The 11322-nt window shown below is 37.5% G+C and overlaps 1 protein-coding gene across 1 annotated transcript in view; it reads right to left on the bottom strand.

Moving 5' to 3' along the window:
* Window positions 1–234: 234 nt before the first annotated feature.
* The window catches only part of LOC309974606 (uncharacterized protein), a gene marked incomplete at its 5' end in the record, with an annotated part of 128911 nt that continues 117823 nt past the window's right edge, over window positions 235–11322 (bottom strand). The window contains 4 exons of the mRNA XM_082859266.1: window positions 235–2529; window positions 3976–4078; window positions 6334–6442; window positions 10389–10463. Of these exons, the coding sequence (XP_082715392.1) occupies window positions 2513–2529; window positions 3976–4078; window positions 6334–6442; window positions 10389–10463 (304 nt within the window). The 3' untranslated portion in view covers window positions 235–2512. The remainder of the gene's footprint in view (window positions 2530–3975; window positions 4079–6333; window positions 6443–10388; window positions 10464–11322) is intronic.

Raw genomic sequence — 11322 nt, 5'->3', positions numbered from 1 at the left:
TACAACAACAAAAAAATCAACATCATCATGGTAAGTTTGCCTCTACGTAGACCAAACGGTCACTTGTTTTGGTAGAGCTCTGAATCAAGCTGAATAGGAAAATGTTCCAAACACTCATGATTTTCTATCATAGTAAACAAGTCAGAGAATGCCCCAGCAGTGAGAACTGGACTGTCTCATCACTCCTATCTAATTATAGGAGTGATTGCAATCAAACAATTAAGGATGCATAGATTACTTCTTGAATAAATTTTTATTTCTTGGCCTTAGTAAAAGAAAAAAGGTTTTTAACAAATTCTATTTCCAAGATTACTAGATATATCTTTGTTTTGCTTTTTGGAAGGATACTCTCATAGTGGAGCGATTAATTATTTTTTAGAGACATCTCTTCATTTGTAATAGAATTCAGGGCCTGGTATTCTGAGATTTAGGCAGTTGTGTCCAGGAAAAGTATGCCAATCATAGCATAATTAGTTAGCTGCAAAAAAAAAAAGAATGAGATCTTACGAACTGTTTTAGGAATCTGTCATTCCTATGGTGCAAGTAATCCCAGACATGATGAGGCGGACTTGGTAAATCAGGAGCCCTTCTCTCTCCACTCTGTATTTATTCCATTTTTACAACAGCTTTTGGTTTAATTTAATACATTATTGTAGAAGAAAGGGTCCATTAAACAGCTACAGAAAAGTGAGAATTACGTTCCTTTTAGGTTTTTTTTTAAATTAAGCATTCAACAGTAGAATCCTTTAAAAATGATATTCAAATGATTTTTAATTACCACAAAGGCATTGAGATGTTAATATACTTTATATAAAAGAGAGGGATACTATTTCATTCGTCCTTTCCTGCCACAAATTCCAACTCTAAGAAAATTATTTCTTTTGATCCAGTCTGATAGCATGTAATAAGAGAACAATAAAACATATGGCTCAATTACCACCGCTTCTCATCAAGCATGAATTAATGAATATCAAATTATTATTAATTGTTTTTTCTGGCTCCCTCTCCATAGGACAATGATTACACATTTCTGTATTTTAATAAGCATTAGTGTTTAACACTTTGTGGACCAGTGTCTAAGAGGAACAGATGCTTGAAATCATTATACAGAAGAATAACTCTACATTTATCAACATTTAGAAAATACATGATTATCTTTTAATCTCCCTAGTTTGTCAGTTTTTTACAACTGCCTTAAACTCCCTTAGAATTCCACCCTCTCTCAATGTTCCATATGCTTTCCTTTGAGAAGCAATTGCTATGTGCATATAAAGTAGTTTATAAGTGCAATGTCTCAATTTTAATAATAATAATAGTTCCTCACAAGATTACTGAATTTTCAATTCCTTAAGAAAAAGCTCTTTAAAAATCAAAGTTATAGATTGAGCAGTTAAAAAATTACTTTAAGCAGCATGGCACAGAATATAATAAATTATGATCATATAACTGACATATCAATGTCAGTGAGTAATATTTATAGACACTGTACAAGAAGATTCTGTATAACTGACAGTTCATTTATTTTTATAAGCCATCTGTAAATATAAAGTGCTATGTAATAGGAATAGATATAGCATGCGAAAGAACATGTCTTTGTAGTCCATAACTTTCATTATTTCTCATAGATCATTTATGAATCCAGATTTTGAAATGCATGCAAAGAAAACCTGACAAATTACGTAAACACCATGTCATATGATTTTACCCATTACCCATAAATGCAGGTCTTTCTGTTTTTAAAACACATTCTATAAAACTTGTATCAGTGATAAACTGAAGGATGATACCAAGGTTAAACTGTTCAGATATCCTATCTAGTTCAATAGGCCTAACAAACACATATTCAGGTATGTTTCTAAAGAGCAAACAAAAACTTGCTTTAGAATCTGATAATTTTGGAGCAGAAAGTGACCTTAGAAATCATTTTGTCCATTGGCCCTCATGTTACAGATAATAGCACAGAAATCTGAAAGGTTTAAGTGATTTTCTGAGGTCCATACAACTTTATACGTTAACATCTTTCTGCCAAACTTTATCTTTCTGACAAAATTTCTATCAACATTACTTTTGTACATAAATGAAACATATCTTGCTCCCATGACAGTTTTATCAAGATTTCAATAACGTCTGTAAATCCAAATTCTTAGGGAAACAAAGGTGAGAAGATGGTAAATTTGTCTATAATGGAAACCGTGACACACAGCCTAATACTGAGCAGAGATGGACCTGGTGAAGGCTGGCAATGCTCACTGCCATCAGAAGCATGCTTCCTTTGACACTGGGTGCTAGAACCACTTGAAATTTTGATCTCTAAATCTAACCAGATACCAGATGGTTCCCTTTATGTATGTGACCTTAGTGGAGGCAATTAGATTATTTATGCAATAGCAGAGTTGTTAATTCTATACCAGAGTCAATCTTTGGTGTAAAAGCTTTTCTAGATTATATGTTCTTACAATAAAAATTTTAACTCCTTAGTGAATGCTTTCATCTTGATTTTCATGTGCCAGGATTACTGAATCCACTTTGCTGAAAAATTTAAAGAAAATAAGTTAGACATATAAATTCAGTACAAAAATAAGACTATAATAAAGTTTTAAAAATAAATAATTACTCATCAAGGGGGTAGTGGTGGGTTAAGCATTTTACTTTCACCTCCTACTGCATTCATCACTGTGGCATGGCTTTTCGTCATACCGTGAATACAAAGTACCAATGCCCTGTGCTCATATTTATGACATGCCCGAGAGTCATGTCTTGACAACTTAAATATACTATAAAAATGCACACCGGGAAGAAAACACAAAGACTTCTGAGTGTTTTGGTAACCACATCTCCTAAACCGTATCATGGACTCCCGGGACTGCAAGTTTTAGAGCTGCACCATGCACATCAAGGCCCCTTGATGTAACAATGGATCCTGATAAGGCTGCTCGATTAGGAAAAAAAAAAAGAAATATGAGAACTGGCTGGGGAAAGCAGAAAATAGAAGGCAAAGTATGAATATAATTAGCTTTGTTCTTGTCATTGATTCTGCAGCCTGATGGAACATGGCTTTCTGAATATTTTTCAGAGTATTTTCCAGATGTAGCCTCTCAGTACCTCATTAATATCACACACTTGTCTTTAAATTCCATATTTTGGATCCCGTGTAAAAATCACAAACGCTCCTTTTTCATTCACCACCAGCAGGCAACTTGCCTTTCACACAGTGCTGTTGACCAGCTCCCCAATATCATCATGGTTATTCTACCTACTTACTATTGAAGCAAAAATTAAATGTTGATACTAGCTTTACAATGAAGTTTCATAGGATTTTATATTGCTAGCTTACTGTGCAATGTACACATCTTTTAAATCAACTTTTACAGCTTTCATGCTAAGCTTATTGAAAATATAAGTTAAAAATGCAGACCCCTAATGTTTCTTCTCACATTTATGCTAATTAGGTATCCAAATTATAGTAAAGTTGGTCTTAAAGGTAAAAAAAAATACTCAAATGTTATATGCAATATAGAATTCTACACCATTAACTCTAAATTTTCCGTTTAAAAATAACATTAATATAGAATTGTACACCATTAATCTAAATTTTCTGTTTCAAAATAACATTAAAAGGCATTTAGTATAATAACCAAATTACGTTTAAAAAAAGTATATTCCAGTGCAAATGTAAAGGTCATTCACAGAAATGCACTTCAACTCCACCGATCAGTAGAGCAAAGAAAATCTGTTTTTGTTTGGAAAATTTCCTAAAATAAATGACTTTTGCTTAGTTGTATCTATGTCTGGTCTGACGTCAGAAGAAAATATAAATGTTGACTGATTTTTATACCATAAAGTGAAATGCCACCATGTTATCTGCAGCTGAATTTTTAATATAATTAAGAAAATACTTTTTAGTTTTGAGATCTTTCATCAATATTAAAAGTTCATTAATGTTAGTGATGGTTCCTTACAGAGCTTAACACTTACCTACAACTTGAGAGTAGCAAGATTCACAATGTATTGTCTGTTTATAAATCCAAACACTGTCACCGGCCTGTAGGTTTTCCAAAGGTTGTTTGCATATTTCACACTAAACAGAATGTATAAAGTTTATACTATATATGAAGTTTAGATTCTTGGCGTAACAGGATTAAAAAAAAAAACAAAAAACTTTTGGGGTCTTCCCTGGTGGCGCAGTGGTTGAGAGTCTGCCTGCCGATGCAGGGCAAACGGGTTCATGCCCCGGTCCGGGAGGATCCCACATGCCACAGAGCGGCTGGGCCCGTGAGCCATGGCCGCTGAGCCTGCGCGTCCGGAGCCCGTGCTCCGCAAAGGGAGACGCCACAACAGTGAGAGGCCCGCGTACCGCAAAACAAAACGAAAAAAACAAACAAAACTCTTACTTTATTCAGTACCATCCTTCATAGCAACACTCAGATGAAGCCTCAAGAGAACCCAGAGGGAAAATAAGAGTATACTTACTTGTCTGTGATCCACACACTGAACTTTTCAAATAAATCCTCTCATAAATCTCTCTACTATGGAGGTGTGCATTTCAGGGCATATACACCACTGAAGTCTCTACGTAACTCACAACAGAGTAGATATACATTTTCAGAAATTGGTTATGCCAAAGACAAGATCACCACTGGATATCGCAAACAAAAACACAAAGTGCATTTATTGTTTGCTTACTAAGGGAGAGCTATGCTGTGCGGGTATAGCGTCATTGAGCAAAACGAACCTCTGATCCTATGCAGGGTTTAGGGGGAAGTTTGTTTCAAGTTGTGTTGGTTAAAGAGGAAGGAAAGGGTTGACATCTGCCTTAGACCTGTACTCACTGGAGCAAGTTCACTGCCAACTGGCTGACTTTCAAGTTCACTGACGCAAATTGTCATAGATCAGTTTGACATGTTTAAGCCAGTTCAGATGGTTCTCTATTATTATGGCTATAGAATAATCTGTCTTTTCCTAGGAGTGTGGGGACATTTTTATTCTCAGTAGTATTTTATAATTAAGTTGAAAATGGAAATAAATCATCCAAAATATAATAAATGGAAATTATTCCTATTTACCAAAAGCAATAATCAGAAGAATTTTCTTCTTTTAAAAAACTTTCTGCATAATAATTTTAAATGAGGAGCTATAGACTAACTTTTGTTTCGTTGAGTAAACTTAATAATTAAAAGGAAATTTTACTGTCATAATTAAATAATTATGAAATTTTCAGATTACATTTTATATAGAATTCTATATATGAGGGTCTTTTGGATTTTATTTGCTCAAAATGAGGCATCATATTTCTTCTTGCTTTGTGTCACTTTCTGAAGCTAATTTAAGGAGAAGCAATCAATTGTGAAAGTATTACATCTACTTAACTGAATTAGATAATTTGTATCAGTCATAGAATATCAGCACTAGAAGGGACCCATAGATTTAGGCTGTGGTTCTTAAACTGGCTGCCTGTTAGATCTATCTAAGGAGATGGTAAAAATACCAATGCCCAGCAGTCATCTCTAAGATTCTTGATGTAATTGGGGCTGGTCCCAAGCACTCTATTTTTCTCCTAATCTCCCCAGACAATTATAATATGCATCCAGGGCTGGAAACCACTGGTCTAATCAGCTACTTCATTTTACAGATGAGGAAACTGAGGCTAAGCTAATTTAGATGATGTCCAAAGTCACATGGCCTCAATTAGTGTCAGTCAGAACTCCAGCTCAAGTCTTCAGGTTCCTAGTTAAGTGCTCACCCAGTTACACCAAAATCTATATTGTTGACCTACGGACTGTTTTTGTGAAAAGTAAAAGAAATAGCATATAAAAACACAAACTGTGACGCATTCTACTATGTACGCTTTATTATTATACTAAGCCACATTTAATTAGAATTAATCATGCTCTCAAAAGCAGACTGAGTTTCAACTACTGTTAAGCCCATTGGTCCTAATTTCATAATGTAAGGAGATGCTAGCTTTCTTCTCAACAATTTCTTTGCCTTTTCAGATTTCATTATATATTTTATGTAATGCATGATTTATGAAAATGCTGCAAAAACTTTTCTAAAGAGAACAAGTGTTTATCTTTTTACAGATTTCAATCTGTAGGGTAAGAGTTATAAATGTGTCAATAATCAACTTTTAAGCCTAAAGCCAAGAGAGTAATTATAAACCTTGGAGGTTGAGGCTGTAGAACTCTGAGAAATGTTTAAATAGTGCATTATTAATGTGCATGACAGTGTTTCTGAAAGCTTTAACTTCATCTCATATATTTCATTAAATAATTATTTTTATTCCAATCATTATGCAATTTTATATTGAGTTAAATGCAATAAACATAGCCTTACCTTGAAGCAAGTGGAATGGCAGCAAATTTGTAATTCATTTAAAATCATCTTAGCTTCTGTGCCCAAGGGTTTTCGACAGTAAGTGCACATATCCATTTCAATGACAGACCTATAGAGATGTAAGCAATTAAAAATAAATTTGTCATGATGCAAAAGACAGATGTATTCCCCATAAAGTCGTATGGAAATGATATGTTAATTGTGTTGATACTGTAGTAAATTGTGTAAAAATCAAGGAAAGCTGAGGATTTACTTATCCTAGGATAGCAGGATAAGTGACTGATTCTTCTAGTTATTTCAAAATGATATCAAAGAATTAACATGAAGGAAAGTCTCAGATTATTAATTCATTAGCAATCAAAAGTGCATCTGGGCAGGACAAAGATGTTCACAGTTTTCTAACTGAACTAGGTCATAAGTACCCCTTGAAGCTAGAAGAGGGCTTTGAATTATTAATGTACTTATATCATAGAAAATTTATGCTGCAGATTAATATAAAAATTTAACTCTCAAAACATTCAATAGGACAAAAATAGAAATCCATTCAAGAATGTGTTGGTGAATTCACAAATGATGGATAACCTAGATTCTAGGGTCTAGAGTCACTAAAACGCTCCCCTATGCCACTTCTCTTGGTGTCATTGTAAGACTCAGAATATTGGGGGCCCTTTCATGACAAAAATTCTCCAATATGATATAATCTCACCACAAATTTGATGGGGAAAAAAGAGCTTTGCTATTTACTTTGGAAAAATAATGTTCAATAATAAATAAATGATCAGCAAGTCCAAAAGACCTTGGGTCACGCCAGAGTCTTAAGAAAGACCAATAACTACTTGATTCTTTTCCATTTGGAAGGTCTTAGGACGGTCTTAATTAGCACCTTGCAGAGTTTACTAGTCTCAGGGTGTTAGCAAACAAGCCTGAAATTTCCAAAGTAGGATACATACCGGGGTGGTGAAATAAAAATAGCTAATACTTGGGCTTCCCTGGTGGCACAGTGGTTGACAGTCCGCCTGCCGATGCAGGGGACACGGGTTCGTGCCCCGGTCCGGGAAGATCCCACATGCCGCGGAGCGGCTGGGCGTGTGAGCCATGGCCGCTAAGCCTGTGCGTCCGGAGCCTGTGCTCCACAATGGGAGAGGCCACAACAGTGAGAGGCCCACGTACCACACACACACACACACACACACACACACAAAATAGCTAATACTTAATAGTGCTAATATACTTAATATGTGCAGTGCATTTTCCACGCACTTTGCTTTCCAGGCACTATCAACTCGTTTATTCTTCATAACATCTCTGAGAAGCAGGTACTCTTATTTTTATCATTATTTTACAGAAGAGAAAGCTGAGGCACAGAAGGGTAAGTCATGCAGCCAGTGAGTGGCAGAGGCGGGATCTGAATGAAGGCAGAGCGGGCACAGAGCCCTATGCTACCTCTGGGCCTGCTTGTGAGATTGACTGGGCTCGCTGGGTTAGAAAGAACTAGTCATGCCCAGAAACCACTATCTATCCTGTCATCGAGTGCAGGACTAGAAGCAGAGAGGAGGGAAAGTTGAGGGGAGGAGGGAGTAAGAGAGGAAAGGGATTGGAGTAGATAAACCTTGTTTCATTTTATACTCTCAGTCATTCTAGTAATCTCTTCTTCCCTTATGTACATAAATAAATATTTCCCTCTTTCAATGATCTCTCTAGGTACTTGCTTACATATTCCGGGCAAATAGTTCCCTATGCATTTTTCACATATATGCATATGTAGGTACCCACACACTTAAATTTCCCATGTTAGACTGTAAGCACTTCCAGAGTAAAAACTGCCACTCTCTAGCATTCTTCCATTCCAGAGACACTGAGACAGGAGCTGGGAATATAAAGAAGAGTGAGAGAGTCTCCTCCAATGAGAAGCCTTCTTTCCACTAGGGTAGCCAGGTGTGTGATTGGATGGTCACCACATATTTATGGATGTGTGAAAAGAGTTAGGAGAACACAGCCAGTGGAGCAGCTTATCCCTGGGGTGAAGCAGGAAAGGCTTGTCAGCATAAGTGCCATCTGAGTTAAAGCTTGAGGGTGAAGGAGCTCTCAAGGGGAGCTCAGTGAGGTGGGGAGGGGCGTGATGGAGGGGTTCCAAGCAGAGTGAACAGGATGTACCAAGGTCCCACACAATGAGGGTGGCTGGAGTGATTGAACATCAGTCAATATTCAGCAGGATCAGATTCTGAAGGCCCATAAATCACGTACAGAGGAATTTGGTATTTACCTTGTAAAGGGGCACTGGTCACGTTATGGGATTGATGTGCTTAGGTAAGAACTGTGGGGATGCAGCTAATTTCACACAATGATCAACAGAAAAAGTTTGCTGGACTAACCAGTTTTAACGGAGAATTGACTTTTGCTCTGATGACTAAAAAAGTTTCAAGGATCACTTGAGGAACAGGAGTGAAATTCTTCACTTCGAGAGCAACACTTTAATGTAGAATGCTTTTCTTCCTTAACAATAAAAATATGAGCCCAGGGAAAGCTCTGGTGTTGGTGTTATCCTTATTAAGATGATACTTAGTCAGGAATTCTCTGGTGTTCCAGTGGCTAGGACTCCATGCTCTTACTGCCAGGGACCTGGGTTTGATCCCTGGTCATGGAACAAAGCTGTGCCTTGTGACCAAAAAAAAAAAAAGATCATACTTAGTCAAAGATCTTTTCAGAGCGTTATGAAAAACCTAGCTCTGGTGCTTTGGTTATCTAAGCAGTACTTGTGGTGCTCCTATAGTCACATCAAAGAGGTGTGACTTAAAGGCAAGACACTAAGAAGAGCCTTGGTAATAGAAGATCTTAACAAAAGTGACAAAAAGAGGATGTAATTCTGATGCCTGGCCCACCTATGTTTCCCTTAGTAAATGGAACATAGGTTTGTTTATTCAGGAATAATTTATTGAGTACCTGTTAGGTGCCAAGGACTGCGTTACAAGCTGAGGCTGTGCATAAAAATAAGATATGGGGGCTTCCCTGGTGGCGCAGTGGTTGAGAGTCCGCCTGCCGATGCAGAGGACACGGGTTCGTGCCCCGGTCCGGGAAGATCCCACATGCCGCGGAGCGGCTGGGCCCGTGAGCCATGGCCGCTGAGCCTGCGCGTCCGGAGCCTGTGCTCCGCAACGGGAGAGGCCACAGCGGTGAGAGGCCCGCGTACCACAAAAAAAAAAAAAAAGATATGTCGTGACCCTCAGTCCCATATTTCCACCCCCTGCAATAGAGAAATACCTTCCATAGAATACCGGACATTTGCATTAAGCTGGTTTCCAGGGGTTGGACTGAAATGCTAATTATTTTTATTTCCTCCGCTGGAAGTCTGCAGGCCACAGTCTCACGAGTGTCACCTATTTACCCGACTGAGCATAAAATGGAAAAAGAGAGTAATCAAGAGCAAAAGCCTGAGGTCAGTTTACCGGCACTAAATTGATGCTCACCCTAACCTCCTTCCTGGGAACTGAGCACGGGCCCTAGTGGGTCACAGCGGCACATCCGCGCAGCTGTTTGTAAGGTGAGCTGGCTTTGGAAAACCGCAAGGAGGGAGGGCTGAGGGCACGGTCTAGGGATGCAATGAAGCCTAGATGCTAATAATGTGGCAGTACTGGGGACTCCTGGGATCACCAACAGCAGAGACACTTGCCTGGGAGGCAGCTGTAAGGCACAGAAAGCTCTACTGGAATAAAGTACATCAAAATCAAAGAACAACAGCCAGGAAGTCAAGGAGCAAATTCCTAGATGCAGAGGTTGCTGTTCTTTGTTCCACTCATACAATCACCAATATAACCGCTGTCAGGAATGTCATCTCCAAGTTCAATGGACTACAAGAATGTGTACATATATATTTCAGTGCTATATACATAATGAAGATATGTAAATATATATTATATATAAATACATATACACATACATAATAAAATGTATATTTATAAAGTATGTACACACATATATATTATCTATAATATATAAAAATACATATGTTTATATGTGTGTGTATATACTTTTATGTATGGAAATACAGACATACTCACCTATCTGAAGTCGAATAAATGGTTTGTATGTATTTTCCAGAGATACTCTCCTGATATCTATCCTTTGGTGATTTACTAGAAACGAACACATATGGACATGTGAGAATTGGGCTGTTCCCCTAATATTGAAGTATATACCTCTACGCAGGCAAGGAAGCACACACACACCCACTCACACAGCCTCATTATTATTATTCTTTGGGATGTTACAAGCCAGGACAATGTACTGACTCTTTTTTTTTTTTAAATCTGGAGAAGCATTGATATGCAAGAAACCTCCAAGTTGACATAAGTTGACATATTCACCAAGATAAATAAAGAATGGGGCAAGGAGAGTGCAAGAACAAGTGTAAGCAGGAAAAGCAGTTATTGTTTTTCATGAAGTTTATACTTGCACCTCCCTTATTTTTACTAAAAGAAAGCTATCTGTAGCCTCACATAAAGAATATACACAAAGCACGAGCCAGTGCAGGCAAATATAGACAGACACCATCCACGTAGAGAAACACTCCTGAACTTTTAGAGAAAGCTTTGGAAGTTTTTATATTTGCTTGAAAACATCCAGGAATCATTTAGAATGAATGCAAAAATATTGTAACTTTTAAAAGTCCTCTTTGTTCCCTTTCTGCTCCAGTTTGTAAACGTCACTTTCTCCTGGAGACAAATGAAGTTTGCAGTGCACTAACCAGCTGACTGTCCATAACTGCTTCCCCAGTACCTACACTACCTGGGAGCATATTAGGACCAGAAGCAATATGTTCCTATTATTTCATACAGTGAAGGATACCTCCATAGCCCTCACTTGGGATTTTTTAATGAGAAATCCTTCTCTCCCTCCAAACTGCCCGTAGGCAGACTGCTGTTAGAAATAGAATCTACTTTACGGAACACATAGCCCACAATGCTAAATAAAAGTTTGCACATATTTATGCCT

The sequence above is a fragment of the Leucopleurus acutus genome, assembly GCF_964270905.1.
Source record: "Leucopleurus acutus genome assembly, chromosome: 18".
Taxonomy (NCBI): Eukaryota; Metazoa; Chordata; class Mammalia; order Artiodactyla; family Delphinidae; genus Leucopleurus; species Leucopleurus acutus.
Note: the sequence above shows the minus strand (reverse complement) of the source record. Positions and strands in the feature narration are given on the sequence as shown.